The sequence below is a fragment of the Mchenga conophoros genome, linkage group LG8 (assembly GCF_057382185.1).
Source record: "Mchenga conophoros isolate Kocher_MC1m ecotype Shallow Benthic linkage group LG8, M_conophoros_male_GT1.1, whole genome shotgun sequence".
Lineage (NCBI taxonomy): Eukaryota > Metazoa > Chordata > Actinopteri > Cichliformes > Cichlidae > Mchenga > Mchenga conophoros.
Genome location: NC_140533.1, coordinates 15,480,444 through 15,499,613, shown reverse-complemented (window position 1 = coordinate 15,499,613; position 19,170 = coordinate 15,480,444). Strand labels below are relative to the sequence as shown.

General features: G+C 40.8%; 1 protein-coding gene across 1 annotated transcript; it reads right to left on the bottom strand.

Annotated features, from left to right (window-relative positions):
- Positions 1–5,122: 5,122 nt before the first annotated feature.
- On the bottom strand, positions 5,123–17,692 carry rundc3ab (RUN domain containing 3Ab). Its single transcript, XM_085284538.1, has 11 exons — positions 17,319–17,692; positions 9,667–9,782; positions 9,330–9,457; positions 9,117–9,202; positions 8,943–9,032; positions 8,767–8,847; positions 8,493–8,658; positions 8,092–8,249; positions 7,813–7,932; positions 6,357–6,457; positions 5,123–6,272 (listed from the first exon to the last, which is right to left on the bottom strand). Exons 1-11 carry the CDS (start codon positions 17,411–17,413, stop codon positions 6,130–6,132), a joined length of 1,284 nt encoding a protein of 427 aa, XP_085140664.1. The 5' UTR covers positions 17,414–17,692; the 3' UTR covers positions 5,123–6,129.
- Between the last annotated feature and the right edge of the window lie 1,478 nt (positions 17,693–19,170).

The window sequence follows — 19,170 nt, the reverse complement described above, 5'->3', positions numbered from 1 at the left end:
CGCTGGTGTGGATTTAATTACGTGTGTGGGCGGACCCTGCTCCCAGATCTCACTTTTTGATTGGTCGGGAAGCCTCAGATTTCAATCCTATTTGTCAGTGCGCCATCAATCCCTCATATTTAGGCCCATAAAGTTTGGTGTCCCCGCCCCCAAATTCATATCTGAGGTTAGCTTATTTTTTAATGTTAAATTCGTGTTTTAAAAACAAATTTAAACCTTTTTAAAGGAGAAAACCGACTATTGTAGCTATACCTTGACACATGAATCAGCATACTTTAAAGCTGCTGCAGTAGTTTACATGTATTAAAGGGCCATGCTAGTGGCTTTTCTGGCCTAGCAAGTAAACATTACTTGTGTAGAAAGATCTACAGAGCACTCTCTTAATTAAGAGCAACATTCGTTTGTTATTACACCTGCTGTTGTAAAAATAAGGCCATTGATTCAAATGGCATAAAAGCTGAAAAGAAAATGTGTTGAAGTACTTAGAGTCATTGCAGCACTACTATATCTACAGCTCCCAAAAAATAAAAGTAGCTCATTAATGAAAGAAAATAATTGGCTCCAAGTGAAGTAGAAGTATAAAATAACACAAAATGGAAATAATAATGTAAAGTACGCCTATGGGAGGGCCACTGAAATGTACATAGTTGCTTCTCACTCCTCCAAATTATGTAAATTTTATTGTAGTTTTCATTATACCGTGAATAATGTCACTGCAGAGCAGCTCCACCTTCAGATGCAAAGAGAAATCAAGCGCAAGCATGTAGTCATTTACACTGTAAATATAAAAAAGTAATATATATTAAAACTACTAAAGACAAAGCTGTAAGTGCTATTGGGTGGTAAGCACTGAGACAGTCAGTGGCTGATTAGTTTGGGTACAGGAACGACTGTTGCAGACTTCACACAGGTTGGGATGAGCGCTTGTGATGGCTGATCTGCACATGCTTGTTTGCACCTTCCCAGGAATCCAGTCAGGATCAGAGGCCTTCCTTGTGTTCACTGACCTGTGCCCCAGCCTCACTTGATGTTGCTGTAAGGTGACTGCCTGGGCTCTGGAGTCTGGGGAGACTGAGAGGCTGACACTGAGTGCTGTGTGAGTCCTCAAAGCCCCTGTAGCAAGTGGATGAGGTGATCTTCCACCTTCCTCTTTTATCCCGCTCTCCAGCTCAGCTCTAGCAGGATTGTACAGAGCTCTGCAACCTGATCTAACAGTCAGAGCCGCGGTCTCTGAAGACAGTCCTGAGCTTCCCTGTCATCCAGGTTTTCTGGCAGCGGTATTATTAGCACAGTACTTGATACAGAACTGACTCCGTGTGTTCAGCTGATGTTCAAATATGTCCCAAACAGTGTGTTCAAATCAGTCCGGTATTTATGAGAGGGCTTTCTGAAGTCAGGCTTGATAGTCTTCAATAGTCTTCAGTTGTGGCTTTGTTTTTGCTTTTTGTTTTTTTTGTTTTTTGTTTTTTTTTTGGGGGGGGTTGTCTCCTGAGAGGGGTGCAAGCAGGAGTGAAGAAAGACGTGGTCTGACTGGTCTTACTGGGGGAGGGGTATGGCTTTATATGAATGCTTGATATTTGAATTACACACTTAGTTCCTCCTACGCTGGGCGGCGCATCGGGCAGCTAGTGATATTTGAATAAACATGATCAAATGTATTTTCTGCCCTAATCAGGCAGTACACATGTAAATGAATCCAAGAAGTACTGAGCTGAGGGTTGTCTGATGCCATCAGGGTGAAGCTGCAGTCTGTTTCGCAGGAATTCCTGCTAAACCCTGGGATCAGGTGGAATGCAGACAGCAGCGACAATCACCACCGTTCGCTCTACTGGAAGAAAAAATGGCCGGTATTTAGCTGAGAGAAACTGTAGGGCCTGTCTAAGATCATGCTGTTATTTGATCGGTCATTATGCACATACATTAGAGTCATTGTTTCTGTTCCCTGAAGCTCTGATTTTCATGTTATTTTGACATATTTGTGTTCTCCTCCACTGGTTTGCTTCATTGCAGTACAACAATAAAATAATATTGCTGTAACATCCTTGATTTCCTTAATTTATCATATGTAAAAATCATAAACCTCATGCGAATTTGCTAGTTTCTTTCTTACAGCAGCACTTCTCTGGGGTCTACGCTGCATTAGCCTTTACCAATAATGTTATTTCACCAAAAAAGCAAGACTTGGCTAATTAAAGAAAACTTTCAAGAGATTGTTTTTAAATACACACAATGTAAAAAAAAAGAAATGCACCAACACCAATGGATGAATAAACGTAGGAGAAATATAAACAAATTCCAACAGTGTGACATGGTTCGCAGAGCTCTCTCTGGTATAAAGTCCATGTTATCTGCACTAAATGAGCTAGAACGTGCAAACTCCCCCCGGAGCGGTCATCTAAATATTTCATCATCAACTTCATACATTTGTTTATTTGTAGACTAATTTCCCCTTCATGCAATCCTGAGGCCCAGCTGGGTGTGTGTGCACCATCTGGGTGGACTGTGAAGTGGTTATGGGTGGTGTGGGTGCGTATGTGTGTGCGTATATGAGACAGTGTGCATTGTGGAAGATAAATATCCTGACTGTGTAAAAAGGGAGTGCCGATGGTGGGACAGAAGAAGAGGACTGAGATAACAAAATGCCACTTTTAGAAGCCAGAGCAGTGTAAGACTCACCATCCGGCGCCCTCTGCAAAAGCTAACTGTCCTGAAACATGCGTGTCTTACACGGGACCCTGTCCCCGTGCTTAGATAACACATTTGCTTGCCGGGACACCAGAATGGGACTAAGAGGGCTTTATCACAGAAAGATGAAGCGTTAAACTATGTGTTTACAGCATGCTCATCTGTCTAGTATAAATTCCAGCAATTAATGTCACTCTCACAAAACCACCAAAGACAAAGACAAATAACTAAACACAGCGTAGCACCACCCCACAGGCATCCATTCATTTACAGCCTGGGAGTTAATTGGACAGTATGTCGACCTGGAATGCGTCTTCCACGTAATGCTTTTCCAACATTTACCAAAGGACTTCCAGCTCCTGTTTGCTCAGCTCTGTGTATTTGTCTGTGTTAATGAATAAATGAGCCTAACCTCTGACCTCATGTGAGCTATCTCAAACTAATTTAAAGAGAGGCGATGCCATGCTTCACAAAGTCAGGTCTCAAGGGGAAGACATGAGAACAAAGCGTGACCCAGGCCAAAGGGGGACGAGGGTGATGACAGGGAGGCTTCTTGGACCTTTAGTAAAATAATCAGCTGTGATATCAGCTTATGTGGAGGGAGTGTGAAAATGAAAGTACACCAATTTTTCCAATTTTAAATCAAAACAAGCCCAGATCATCACCCCTCCGCCACTGTGTTTAACAGTTGGCATAAGGTGTTTGTACTGATATGCTGTGTTTGGTTTTCACTAAACGTGCCAGTGTGCATTATGGTCAAACATCTCCACTTTGGTCTCATCTGTTAAAAGGAAATTGTTCTAGAAGACTTGTGGTTTGTTCAACTCTGCAAACCAGGAAAAAATGACTATTCTCTGTCCTTTATAGAAAAAAGAAGCTTTCTCCCGGAAATCCTTCCAAACAAGCCATATTTGTTCAATCTTTTTCTAATTTAACTGTAAAGAACTTTAACATTTATCATGCAAACTGAGGACAGTAGAGTGTATGTAGCTCTGTGGTTTTTTCCAGTTTCTCTGACCAAGAGGTGAATTTGTCGGCACGTCCACAGCCTGAATGCTCATGACCAGCAAACTGCAGTAGAGGTGCTCACACTGCTGATGAGTTAGTGAAGTGCAATTAATTAGCAGCCACCTACCCTCTTAATTCCTGTGGAAAGCAGGTAACTCATGAGGGTGTATTCAGTTTTTCACATTGATTTTGCATTTCAGTTGTTTACCTGTGTGTGACAGCTGGTATTGAAGGAAAACAGAGGAGGTGCCTTAATTAGAAGTTTTGTGCATATATTCAAGCAACTACAGGGGGTTACAGATGTGTTTTGTGAGTCGGGATCAGGTGTGCAGGTGGAGGAACACTAACCTGTGCACCTTTGGAAGTGAAGGTGCCAAGGGCGTAGATTGATTTACCAGAGCAGCAGTGATCCACTAGCTGTTCCAGGCATGGGGTATTGTTTTGATTTGTTGGGTTTTTTTTGAGTGGTCCATCCTGGCAAGTGAGCCTGTATGGACAATGGTTGCTTCCTTTGGGATGGACCGGGCATTTTTTTTTTTTGTTCTTTTTGTCTTTTTTGTTTGTCTGTCCATTTCTTGAATATATGCTTGCTTCCTTGTTACAAATCCTATTGATTTTATTCAGCCTGGTCTCTGTTTTTCATGGGCTACAGTAAAACTAATTAGGTGTGGAACTCATTAATGGTGTCTGATCACTTAGTGTGCTTTTGATTGGTTGCAGTGAAATGGTCATTGGTCTGTTGTTGAGATTGGGGAGCGACTGACTGTGAAAAAAAGATTTGTTTTCCTTAATTTTCATTGAAAAAAGTTTTTTGTTATTGCTAGTAACCTGCTGTGGGTTTAACATGAGGTTGTATATACCCAATTTTAAGACCTGCTAAGGACCAGATTCTTTTTTATGATATGTACGTTCTTTTTCCCCATTTGTGTCTGAGTATTAAAACAACCCATTATGCCAAAATCAACATGTCACTGGATAGGTGTAGTCTAAGTGCAGTCAGATCATGGACAATATGTGCAGGAAAGTCTAGGTAACACGATATCATGATGTCCAAATTTTATCAGAGATCAGATTTGTCAACCTTATGGTGCTACAAAATATTTGGGAGAACTCAGAAGCTAAAAGAACAATTCATGCAAAAGTACTTAGTAATTATATAAATCAGGGGATAATGTACAACAGTGTGGTAGATAATCCCAGCACCTTGATTAATGTCTGTACAAAATGCTATGACAGTCCATCTAATAGATTATAGATTCTTCACTCGCCATTTAAAACTCTGACCTGCTGGTGGCGCAACAGAAAGCATCCCTGAGGATTAGCTGTAGTGCTTAGAGGAACTATTCTCATAGGATAGGAACTGAGCGATTTCAGCCTGGATCGAAGCGGTAGATATGCTGATGGTATATCCATTAAATACATAAGCACATTTAATGTTTCAAAAAAAGGCAGTTTTATTGCAGTTTTAAACGTTTCCCAACTCTCAAAAACGCCGCATTAAAAAGCAATTTACACATGTGTGACTGACACAGGTGAGTATGTTGTGGACGTAACTGTAACAGAAAAGGAAAGCTCACAGAAAGAAAAAAAAATGGCATACGCATGTTGCACATTCACTATTTCTCTCCTGCTCAAACTATTCTATCAAGCTAGGTTTGTAGAAAAAGACAAGGACAACACTCATTCTGCATAGTCACAATAAACTCTGCGTTTGTATGCAACAGATTTCTGTTTTTTTTAAATGTTCACACTGTGGCATCTCCACAATCCTCTGTAGCCTGTGTGTCTAACCTAGCGTATGATTGAATAAGGTCTAAACTGTCATTGATTTTAATATCATAAAGTAGCTTCTGTTATTTATTTTTTTAAATAATCTTCATCATAAACCATCTGACTCGCCACATTAAAAGCTTCTGTTCTAAAATCTTTTCATGCTCCTGTAACAGTATATAATAGGGCTGTTTCTCCATAAGGATATAGCAGCTCACCCATCTTGTCAGTGTTATTCAACAGGCAGAGTAAGATAGGCTGACAGATCGATAAGACACAGACAAAAGGACAGCGACACACAGAACGACCCTACAGCGAGCTTCGATGAAGGTGACCGGTTCAGATGGGTGACTGTAAGTGAAGGAGGGTCAGACTTAAACCAGCTGCTTTACAGTGCAGGAGGCTTAATGATGTCACGACAATGAAAGGCAATGACGCTGTAGGAGGCCATGAGGCAGTGCGGCAGCTTGCTCCTGTATCTTGGCTGCACAGGCCCAGAGAGCGTGCAGGCTGCTCTTCCACAACAGGTGTAAGCTGAGAGAGTGCAGGGTTTTAAAAGTAAAGGGACTCAAGTCTGTCAAGCATCTGTCCGCCCACCGAGAACAGTCGTTTTATTTTCACGCCGGAGCGTCTTAATGTTTCTTGGCAGTGTTTCTTTGGTGCCCCCTAGCTGGGAGAGAGGGCAGGACTGTTCTCTGTGCTGATGTTGACCAGGCACTCGCTGGACTTCAGGCTAGTCAGAGATTTGCAGCTTGGGAAGGACGCCAAGGACCCACACAGGCCCATCATGGAGGGGGTGTAGTCCTTTTCTGGGAGGGTGGGACAAACATATAACGGGAGGGTCAGTTTAACTGTACACACATGTTTCATCGCTTGTGTGTCTGAGTTGTCACCTGTGCACCAGGCCCTCCCATTCTGTTTCCCATGAGTCCTCTGAGAGTCAGAATCCAGGCTGACCTCCACTGACAGCAGCTCTGTGCTTGGAAAACTCCTCCTGAAAGAGAAAACAAGGCAAATATTTATATATGGCTCAAACCAGGTTCAAATTTTGAATTAAAAAATTAAAATGTTTTCTATACAGGTTTACATGGACATAACTACGCCATTTGATTTTTGCTTGTGATTTACACAAACTGCTAAGTGCTGTCTGATCTTTGATTGAACAATATTATACACCCACCAGCCACTTCATTAGGTGCACTGCTAATCAACACAATTATTTTATAAACCAGTCAAATGGCAGCAAGTGAGTGCAATTAAGCATGTACACATGATGAAAACAATGTGCTGAAGTTCAAACTGAGAATAAGAATGAGAAAGAAAGGTGATTTAAATTACTTTGAACGTCTCCAAAGATCGATTCTGTTCATCTGGACATAGTGTTTTCAGTGGGAGAAACGTTTCGTCACTCATAAAGTGACTTCTTCAGTCTCAGCTGACTGCAGGTTTCCCCAATCTTATAAAGAGTACATTTTCATAATGACTGAAACCAGCCCACTAAGGGAACAATGGGCTGGGAGGTCAAACTTTGAACGTGGCACACCTGATGCCAGAGTATTTCATAAACTGCTGATCTGCTGGGATTTTCCCACACAACTGATGATATATACCACAATATAGTGCATTTTCTGTAAATTTAGTGAATAGTTTATATAATCTGTCCACCAAGAGTACTATTTATTTTTCACATTTAAATCAAATAATTAAAAATGAAATAAATATGGGCTGTACGCAGTATTATCCAATAGCGATACTAACTAGATGACCTCAGAGTCACGCAAGAGCTTCCCTGAGGCCACCGGGTATCACTGCTGTTCCTGTATGGAAACCAGCATGTCTGCAAACATCTACTGCAGAGTGTCCAGTCTCGGAGGAAGCGCACCGTTAAGCGCATACAGGAATGTTGTTCGGCTTGTCCACGTATCTGTTGTTGCAGCTACAGAAGTAGCTGTCTGTTTAGGAATGAGCTCCTCGATTTGTTTTGGTTAGTCCTTCTGTGTTGCCATGGTGACTATTGCAAACCATCAATTAAAACAAATAAACGATAGCCTATAACATGGAACGATAGACGTTTGAATATCGTCCTCTGATGTATTTCCTCATCTGTAGAGTTTAGGAGAATGGTCTGAAAAAGTGAACAACGTGTCTAACCTTGAAGCAGATGGACTTTTTGATTCCATGCTGTGAAGAACTGAAGCAGTTCTGAAGACAAAAGGGAGTCCCAGCCAGTATTAGCAAGGTGTAACTTAAAAATGCGACTGGCTGGTGTATATTATTGTTATTACAGAGTTTGTGCATATTGTCAAATTGCAACAACGAGACAAAGTAACCATGCTGCCTGTAGCAAACCTGCGAAACAGCTTCAAGTCCTCTTGGCTGTCGAACGGCTCGAGCGTTGGCCACTGGTTGACGAGTGGGATTGAGAGGTTTTTCGCCAAGTGGTTGGAGTCACACGGAATCAAGCTTGTCCTGAGACATGTGAGGGTAAAACATAAGTCCCAACAATAGAACCACTGAAAAGCAAACACAGTCCACGGTACTCTGCAGTGAAGAGTGTTCATCAGTTAAGCTGGCATTGTGTTAAAGCTATTTGCTTAAACATGCTAGCCATCTGTGTGTTTCACTCACAGTTGCTCCTGAAGCTCCAAGACAATGGCCTCTAGTTCCCTTTTCTCCTGTTGGCTCTGGGTCTGCAGCTCCTCCAGCCGGGCCTTTAGCCTCTTGTTCTCCATCTCTGTGTTCTTCAGCTGTGACTCACGCAGACGCACAAGCTCCTCCAGGTAACCCTGACAACACACATTCAGACTGAGCCAAAATTTAAAAAACACATTCACCCTCGGATACTCATATTAGACATCAACCATCTGTGAACGGTCATAGTAATGTAGAAACGATTCCGCAGTATAATCTTTGTTATTAACTGACAGATTAATAGAGTCATGAAACGATGAACGTATTTATCTGCATTTATTAACCTTAGATTTAGATCAAGCAACAGCGACAGAAACACATCATGTTTGTCCGCCCACCTTTTGTGCATTGACAATCTTGAACCTCTGCTCCATCTTGCGACACTTTGTGCTCCAGCTCTCCTCGTCTGTGACCAGGGGGATGTAAGGATGTTCAGGGACGCTGTCGTCACTCGCGCTGCTGTCAACACTCTGCCGATCATCGTCATCGCTCAGGTAATCATAGCTGTGACACGAGCAGCCAGTATCAGTATCTTATTGACTTTGAATGGGCTGTGCAATGGTGTTTCTGTAACTTTCAAAGTGTTTCTGAAATACATGAAGGTTGGTGTACCTTTGTGTAAATTTCAAGTATGGAGTATAGTCAATCACTGCAGGAGATTTCCCATCCAGGGCCTCCCCTTTTAAACAGAAGCTGAGGGAGACAAACCAATCAGAAATTAGAAACTTTATACATGCATAAGGATTTTAAAAGTATCAGTCTGATATCTAAAAGTCAGGACGCCCCACCTAAAGTCTATAGCTCCAAGACCTATTAGCATCCCTGTTAGCACTGTAGCTTCTTCTCTTAACATGATGGCTCCCTCTGCATAGAACCTCCTAAAGCACAAAGACAAGTGCAGTTAGGTGGGAACATGTTTGTACGAGGATCAAGTGATTTTTATTATATAGAGAGGTGCTAACTTGGTTGTCCTGCTGTCCCTCAGAGCAGTGGCGATGTATTCAGATAGCCTCTTCTCCATCAGAGCTACTCTCATCCAGGCTCGGACCTGAAAGGAACACCAAAGCTAAAGAAATTAGTCTGGAGAGTCACAAAAATGACTTCTAAATTAGTCCCAATAAATCTACATATTCTTATTTATTTGTAATTTTTTTGTCATCGTATGATGGTCTTGCCTTGGCTCGTGAGGTGCTGATGTTTTCCATGCTCTCAATGCTGCTAATGCAGCTGTTGGGGACTTTAGCACAAGCCAGGCGGATGTAGTCCCAGTAACTCCTCTGACCATCGAACCAGCTACTAGAGCCTGACACAACAAGCATGTGAAGTGCGTTAGTTTTAGTAAGCACTGAAAAACACGTTGTTACACTACACATATATTACTGCGAATAATAAAACAACATGGTTCTGCTTGCCGAAGCTGCTAAACAGGACAGAAAAGTTTCAGTAAACACTGTAAGAGCCTTGATTCAACAGGACGTTAAGTCCCAGTATGTTATCTCCTCAGTTTAGTACCTTTGAAACGGTGGCTGAGGATGTGTTCAAGGATGGCGGCGAAATTGACAAACTCTTCTGATGAATCATCGATGGGCTCGGCCGTGTATTTCTCCAGCAGGGTCTTAACTGAAAACCTGTGTGTGGTGGAGAGGAGCGAGGAGAGCACTTATTCGAGCACTTATTCAAGCATAGAGGGAAAAGATTAGTCAGGAAAAACGCTGATGGGTTACCGCTGTCTTCGTTTCAGTTTACAGTAGGCAGAACATGTCGTACATCAAACTATTGCTAAACATTTGTGAATCACACTTGATAAACCACACAAGTCTGTTTAAGGATGCAGTCGCGAAAGAACACAGTGTTCTGCCACTGTGATACATTTAGTTAGCTCTTAGGTTTAACCCTAAAAAACAGACTGAACATTTTTAATGAGTACAATTAGAATGACTATTCATTTTCTTACATGATTTCTAATATCATAAAAACACAAATTACAGGAATATGCACAGATTTAAAGAATGTACATGAGCAGATTATGTACAGTATTGCGCTCTACGTTTATTTTTCTGTGTTCAAAAATTTGTGACGGCTGTTCCAGATGACACGGGATGGATCCTTGGATCAGTGTAGAGAAAACAGGAGATGATAAGACTGTGGAATCGCTCTATCTTCTGCCAAATTGCTTGCTTAATTTGGCAGAATATAGAGTAAATAGTAAGCACTGAAAAATCACACAATTCTCCCCAGACTACAGAGCTCTGTGCTGTTTTTATAGGAAGCTGAACTCTTGTCTCTGTATGATAACAATTTAATGTGTAAGAAAGTTACTTTCTATATTTGAAGAAAAATGGTTAAATATATATGTTGTTATGTGAATTTTTGGATCCGGTGTCATAAATGTGATGTACTTGTGTGATCAGTGAATGGTAAAATGGCAACAATGGGAACATTTTAAGACTCTGATCTCGGTGTCAGACTGACCTTACTGAACAAAATACTCCACGTTGTCCTATTCTGTCAACACGTAATCTTTCAGATATACCACAAGCTAATGTACAAGTTAGGTTTTGTACACAAGGGTCTAAATGTATTCTGTGACCATGGCAGATAAGAGAGATAACTTGTCTCCATAAATATCCTAGGTTTCCTTGTTCAAAACTCATGCTGTAATCTGTACTGTACAATTAACAAAGGTCAATGAAACTCATAAAAGCAAAATATCTGGGTGGTGTTAGCTTGTTAGGGCAGGGCATAAAGTAATTATGTATGATACAGCTTAATAATAGTTTATTTTTACAGCACTTATCAAAACTAGAGTTACAGAGTACTTCCCAGAAACACAGAATAACAGAACAAACAAGGAGGAGATTATACAAAACAATGAACATATCAGCGGACACTGTACTGGTCCGTAGTGGTGAAAAGAGAGCTGAGCGTAAAAAAGCAGCTCTCGATTTACTGGTTGACCTATGTCCCCACCCTCACCTGGTCATGACCTCTGGGTAGTGACCGAAAGAATGAGATCACAGATAAAAGTTGTGGAAATGAGCTTTCACTGAAGGGTGGTTGCCCTCTTCCTTAGAGATAGGGTGAGAAGTTTAGCCATCTGGGACGGGTAAAGCTGCTACTCCTCCACATCAAAAGGAGCCAGTGTAGGTGTAGGCATCTGACAAGGATGCTTCCTGGGTGCCTCCAAGGTGAGGTGTTCTGGGCATGTCCCACCAGGAGGAGACCCTGGGGTAGATATGCTAGAGAGATTACATCTCTTGGCTGGCCTGGGAACGCCTTGGTGTTCTACTAGACAAGCTAGAGGAGGTGGCCGGGAAGAGGGAGGTCCAGGCTTCTCTGCTTAGTTTGCTGGCCCTGCAACCCGGCCCCGGATAAGTGGAAGAAAATGGATAGATCGATGGATGGAATTTACATATCAATTAAAACACAAGACTTAACATCAAAATAAAATAAGGTGAATCTTAAAAGAAGACACTAATGAGGTGAGCTGAATTTTCTCAGGCAGGTCATTCCACAATCGAGGAGCCCCAACAGCAAACATTCAAACGCTCAATCGACTTGTGTCTTTACATGTGAGGTGGGAACTGTTAATGGGTTTCAGACCAAGGATCTCAGCTGAGCACTGGTTGGTAGAAGAACTGCAGTTTGACTGTATATTTTGATGCTGGGCAATGAAGGACTTTAAATGTAATAAGTAAAATCTTAAAATCAATTCCTAGAGAAATGCACAGCCAGTGTAGAGTCATCAACACTGGGGTAAGATGTGTTCAGTTTTCAAGGTTCTGGTAACAATCTGGCAGCTGATTTTGCATAGTCTGAAGTCTATTTCATGCTTTCTGATTGATATCTGTTAAAAGACCAGTACAGTAGTCTAACAAAGAGGAAATAAAAGCATAAAAAGCAAAATAGTCAGAGTGTCACTAAAACTCAATATTGATCGAATTCCCGCAATATTCCTTAGGTTATAGTATCAGGACTGCGTCATCAATCAATCAACCATTACTAATCTGATTTCCCATAATTATAATCAGGGTTAGAGCACAGAGTTCAACTATTTGAAATTGTACAAGCGTATCTCCATCCCATTTGAGTGTGGATGTAATTATGTGATCTCTGACAATGTACCTTCCATTTCCTGCAGAGTCTCATTTCTACACTTCAGTCTGATGTCATCCTTTTACTGTGAGGAATATGTTCATCGAGCACTTTCAGGAAACTCCAACAACTTCCTTTGTACTAGATAATTTCAGCTGATGACATAAGTCTCCCGTAATACATTCCTGACTTCCAGGATCTTCCTGTGAAAACCCTTTAACTTTTGTATGTGTTGAAGATTTGAACAAATAAAATTAGTTCAGAGAGACATAACTCAATAATGATAATAATCATAAATCATTTGGCAAGATTTTATCCATAATTTCATAAATATCCTACTTTTAAATTTTGGCTGTAAATATTGATAACTGTGGTGATGTATGGGGAAAACTTTTAGCTGAGTCACTGGTCACTTATGCGCGTCATCTAGTCTCCATGGCATGCAACTACTTTAATCCACTTTACCCTATTATCCTGTTTTAATTTTGATTCTTGTACATTGAGCTTGTTTCTTATTTCATTACACTGTAAAAACAAAGACTTTGGAGAAAATAGAGGGTTATTAAAACTCAAGGGAACAAGATATTACAGATATTAGCAAGCTGCTTTTTGTTGCTAATGCTAATTAGCATTAACAATATTAATAACATCAACTAGCATTAGCATAACAGTAGCTGTGTCCCAACTCCTAGGCCACAGCCTTCGAAGAACCCGGCCATCATGGTCTACGTGGGCCGGGTCCTTCGAAGTCTGGAAGTGCGAGGCTGTGAAATGGGACGGTCTAGCCTTCAGATTTGCGTCACCAGCTGTCTCGGTGGAGTTGAATAAACTCAGCTGTCTGCTCCTTGCTCCCTCAAATATAACAGAACATTGGAGTAAATTCTCAACCATCTCACGTTTCTGTTTAATCAGTTTTCTGTTTGACGTTTATTCAGCTGCATGAAAAGTATAACTTTAATCTCAGCCAAAACGATTTACTAAGGAACAAATAAAACACTGAAAAAAGCCAAACAATAGTATTTTTACATTATCTAAGTGACTTATATGTTTAACCTGAGTAGCGAAAGACCACGCAGGGTCTGAAAATGTGGCGGGAGTTCGGTGTTCTCGACGGCTCTAGTGGGTAACAGACATCTGTGAAAACGTCAGAGCCCTTTTGCAAATATGTGATGTCTTGATAAACCGAGCAGATATTTGAAGTTTACACAGCTACATTCTTGCCTGAAAATATCTTAAAAGTTTATTTTGTGACCCAGAAAGAGTAATATTAAAACTAAGCCGCCATTGTTGGAAACTGGAATTGGCTGGGCTGCGCTATGAATTCTGGGATAGGTTGGGCCACGAAGGATACACCTGACCCATCCTTCATATCCAGGAAAATGAAGGACGGATTTCGGGGCCTCATTTGGAGCGGCCCTTGAATTGGGACAGCCCTCATCGCCTGGCTGTGACGTAATCGGCCTTCAATACACAGACGATCCAGCAACGCACACGAGAAAACACAGGGCTTAAATACACACAGGGCAATCAGGGAATGGGAGACAGGAGGGAGACACGGCTGGGATTAATTAGACATAACAAGACAAGGGGAAGCAAAACTAGAAACACTGACAAGAGACATGGACCTTCACAATAAAACAGGAAAGACACCGATAAATCTCTAAACAGGCAAACCTAACAGACTAGGAGACAGAACATAGGAACTTGAAACATGGAACAGGAGAGCACAGAGGACACACAACACTAGGGATAATCACAAACAACCCAAAATAAACAAAACCACAGAATATTAATAAATTTAAACATAAACAAGGAGTCCACAGACTCCGGACCATGACACAAACAGCATAAGTTTGTGATATCAAGAAATGAGTATTTCACATCGCTGTGGACGTATTTCCAGCATCAAAGGTCTGTTTAAGGTCATGCCAAAGCATCTGAAATTTAAGTCTGGATTATTTTAGACCACTCCAAAAACCTCCTTTTTTTCTTCTTGTTTTGTTTTGTTTTTGAGTCATTCAGACATTCTCTTTCAGGATTTTCTGGTAGAGAGCAGAATTCATGGTTCCATCAATTACAGCAAGCCTGAAGCAGCAAAGCAGCCCCAGACCATCACGCTACCACCACCATGCTTGGCTCTTGTTACGATGTACTCTTTTCATGAAAGGCTATGTTAGTTTCACAGCAGATGTAACAGGACCCAAACCTTCCAAAAAGTTAAACTTTTATCTCACAGATAGGGCTGCCACAAACGATTATTTTGATAGTCGACTAGTCACCGATTATTTATGCGATTAGTCGACTAATCAGATCATCATCCACTGGACGTAAAACTACAGCTTATTGCACCAGCAGCATCTGCTCTTATATAACTATCATTAGCTTACAGCTTTAAGTGTTTAAGGTGCTAACTAAAAATAAAGACAAGATGATAGTTTATTCAATTTTAATGAAATTTGCAGATTGTTTCGGTGAAGTTTAATGAACTCCTTGCTATCTAAAATATAACAGGACAACGGAGTATATTCTCCAGCATCTCACACTTTTGATAATCAGCTGTCTGCTTGACGTTTATTCAGCTGTGTAAAAACTATAACTTTAATCTCAGACAAACCGATTTACTCAGGAACAAATAAAATACAAAAAAAAAGAAGCCAAACAACAACATTTTTAATTTATCTAAGTGACTCATATATATTTAACCTGAGTAGCGAAAGACGGCGGTGGGTTAGAAAACAATTTGCCGGGAGTCCGGTGTTCTCACCGCGCTAGTGACCTAGCCCCCGGCTAGCTATCGAGCTGGTGGGTAACAGACGTCTCCGAAAACGTCGGAGCGCTTTTGAAAATATGTGGTGTCCTGATAAACTGAGCCGATATTTGAGGTTTACACAGCTACATTCTCGCCTGAAAATACGTTAAACGTTTATTTTCTGACCCAGAAAGAATAATAAGAGTAATATTAAAACTAACTAGCTGCCGCCATTGTTGGAAACTAAGCTGGGCCGCGCTATGATTTCTGGGACACAGCTGCTTCTTCTTCTTCTTCTTCGGGGTTTAACGGCAGCTGGCATCCTTGTACATGCAGTGCTGCCATCTTCTGTTTCAGTCCGTTATTACACTCTTAAATCCTGCTACTTATTCCTGGGTCTTTTGGGATCTTACAAAGCTTCAAACGACGCGTCGACTATTAAATCAGTCGTCGACGATTTTGATAGTCGACGTAATCGTGACTAGTCGACAAATCGTGGCAGCCCTACTCACAGAATGTTTCCACAAAAGTCTTGGGGATCATCAAGATGTTTTGTGAGACGAGCCTTAGTTTTGGTTTCTCCTTGAACTCTCCCATGGATGCCATGTTTGCCCTGTCGCTCTTTTATTGTTGAATCATAAACTCTGACCTAAACTGGAGCAAGTGAGACCTGAAGTTCTTTAGCTGTTGTTCTGGGTTCTTTTGTGACCTGACATCGACTTTGTTTCTGATCTGTTCATGAGTTTCTTTAGATTGTGGCAAGATTGCTTGTGGAGGTCTTTTGGCCTGCTTCCATTTGTCAGACTGGTTTATGTTTATATTTAGGTTATTTCTTGATTCACCATGTCATGCAGTAATCAGACCTTGCAATGGTGAGCGAAACTGAACTCAGCTTTCCAAAAAATGTGGATAATCACAGTAAATGCATGATTTAACCAGGTTCACAATTACACTTTCACATAGGGCTAAGCTATGTCCTGAAAATTGACAGCATTTTTTTTACCTTAATAAAAGGAAATCATCATTCAGAATTTCACTTTGTATTTTTTAAGTTATCTTTGTCTAATATTAAAAAAAAAGAAAAGAAATCAGGAAGTAGTGAAATATTTTTCCCAGCACTGTGCATTTGTGGGTGTATATTTTCAGCAATATACACCCACAAATGATATAAAAGCTCACAGGCAAAGAATTTTCAGTTTATTTTAAGCACCATTATTTCTTCAGCAGTGACCACTAAATGTTTTCCTGGACACTAAATAATTCAGCAGGACTATTTTCTACAAGAACACCTGTCAAATACTATTTGTCCAGTGACGGTAAGATATGCAGTGAGCCGTGAGAAGGAAATTAACCATCTCCTGCAAACAGAGAGAAAATATTATGGCTAAATACTGGTCATGTTTTGCAGAGTCACCATCTTTATGTTTTACTGGCCACGTTCACATCTATAAACAATGCTTATCTTATCACAAGCCACTGAGGCAAGTGATTTCACTCCCCATTGTTCCAAAGGCAACAATGCCTCATTCAGCTGCATCAACTGGATAATAAATGGCTGACTATCCTCAAAACGAGCACAATCCCTGCATTTCCTGTGTATTACAAACAGCAGGGCGGGGACCTGACCTAGATTCACCTGTCATTGGCTCACAGAGGTCCTGCTTACTTACTTTTTTTTTTAAACCTTTTTTTACTGACTTTAATGCTCTCAATTTACATATAAGAAGCTACAATATGCAGTGGAGCTGAAGTGAGCTAACACTCCTATGTCCACCTTGGCAACTGACCCCTTTTAGATTATATAAAATATTTTATGCATTGGGAAAATCCAAATTTAAGTCACAGCAGCTTTAAATGTGCTGTGGGCTGTGGATGTCTATCTACGTTGAAGCTGATGCATGACTGAGCTGAATGATAGCACAACTACTGCTGGATGAAGTGGAAGCATGCCTGCTGACTTACAGGCTAAATGCTCTGTCCCTTTACATAACCATAATCGTTAGAGATCATTATGTGCCTGCACCGTCAGGTCGGTGTTTGAGCCTACTGAAGAACAAATCTCTATCCAAAATCACAAAATCCAAGCAGGACTTTATGTAAAGATCTTATACTGCCATCCTGCCTTAAGTCCCTAGGGTGCCAGCTAGTCCTTGCTCCAGGAAGGGTGTCGTCATAGCGACCACACCATCAGCACTGGGATAAAAATTGCACTGACAAAGATAAAAGTCACACAGAGAGGCCACTGTCTGATGCAGCACTGAGGGCATTAAAAATGTCCATCACCATATACAACATAAGGCGTGTTGGATAATGCACTCACCTGCAGACCGTGAGGAGGTTTTTCCTCTCCACCGCGAGGTTCCTAGTCGATGCTTTTTTCGAGACATCTCCCATGGCCATCGCTGCCTGCTCCATCCAGGAGTAGGCAGCCCTGGAAGCAAACGACCCCTCCCTGTGGGCCACCGGCCCTCCTCATTCACTTGTGGATGCCGGAGAGGATGCTGGCGGCCCGCGTCAAAGCCGCTGACAGACAGCGGCGGCACTTTGTGAGACGACGGAGGAAACTGCTCGACACATTAGACACACCAGAGCGCGCGGAGCGTGGGCTTTGTTTTTATGTTTACTTCTGTGACCTGCTCACGGGACTGAATTGTGTCTGCTCGAGCCCCCTCTTTCTGTCTCCGCCCACTTTTCTGACTTCATCATGCCGTCATTGGATCGTTTCGTGTCGTGCGGACCGAATTACGTCACCGGCTCCAGCGACACGCAGTTTCTTTGAGAGCTTAATATAATATATAAAGACCAGGGATTATTTATTTGTTTGTTTGGTTTTGTGCTCACAAATTTATATTTTACAAAAAAACCCTAAAATAGACATTTAATATTTAATATTTATATTTGCAATATATGTATTGTTCAAAATCCTCATCATTTTATCTCTTTAAGATAGCAAATGCTCTATCTCAATTTTGGAAATTTCATTTGCTATAGTGATTGAAATGCACATTTTTATTATAATTATTTGTTAAGACTGTGTATGGAAAGTAATACAATCATTAAATTTATCAATTTTTATTTTGAACATATGACACATTTTATACACGTTGAAAGTTTATTTCGTTTTTTCTGTATGTTTAATTTATGCATCAATAATAAATGATAATTTTCTATATTATTATAAATAGATATAGAATAAGAGATGTGCTTGGACCTTTTATTTAATGCATTGTTTAAAGATTGTGTTGGATGTATTTGAGACTGAAATTTCTTTCTTTTCTTGTTTAATAACTGTTCCTGGTAAAAGCTTTGTAGCACAATAAACCTGATATCATCATCACCACTGCGGTCACCGTGCTGGCTCACTTCCTCCTCTCGTAATTTCCAATCAACATCCTCCCGTCATTTCCCTGCTCTTGCTATTAGAGGAAAGTGCTCGTGTTTTCAGCTGATTTAGTGTCAGCACAGCAGTGGTGCAGACACGTTGGCCCCAAACCTTTTCTGCTCGAATGAAACGACAGCTGGTAGCAACCACAGGTTGGTTGGTGGGTGGGGGTTGGGAGCTTTTGGTCCTGGACTAAGACACAGATCTGTGTCTGCTCCACATGTCTGACAACACAAAATGTGTGAAAAGTTCATTTAAAATTCATTAGTTATGAATAAAATCATAAGCATAGCCTAAATGAATGATCCAGCATGTATATAATGATTCTAAAAAATGCCGTTCTACATCATGAGAAAATTTTCTCTTACTCTGAATATATTTTTGATTATACAACTTGTGCAGAATAAATCTATGTGACTTTATAACTTTTACTGAAGTAAAAAGTCTAAATCCATAAAATTGTATGGCTGAGGAATAAAAATCTTGGACATGCCACTGACTGGGATTATATATATTTATGACACAATAGAGCTTTATAATATTGGAAATAATGTACTTGAAGGCTATGGCAGACTATGTTTCACTGTAAACAATAAGCACATTTCTTATGTCTTAAATGAGTCGGATGTTCTTTTCATGCTGTCCACTCCCCTCAGTGTCCCAAAATCACCTTTTCAGCAGAGACTTTATTCTAGTATCCTCCATAATCGCTTTATTATCATATCAGATATTTCAACCACAGCTTGTCTTTTGTCTTCTCTCCCTCCCCTCACCCCCAATTGCTCGTGGC

Bases quoted from the DNA above. Each gene is read 5' to 3' on its own strand.
- rundc3ab (XM_085284538.1), bottom strand. From the start codon at position 17,413: ATGGAGCAGGCAGCGATGGCCATGGGAGATGTCTCGAAAAAAGCATCG. The intron at 9,783-17,318 runs GTGAGTGCATTA...CACCACACACAG, and splicing joins AACCTCCTCACGGTCTGCAG to GTTTTCAGTTAAGACCCTGC. The intron at 9,203-9,329 runs GCAAGACCATCA...TGTTCCTTTCAG, and splicing joins TCAGCACCTCACGAGCCAAG to GTCCGAGCCTGGATGAGAGT.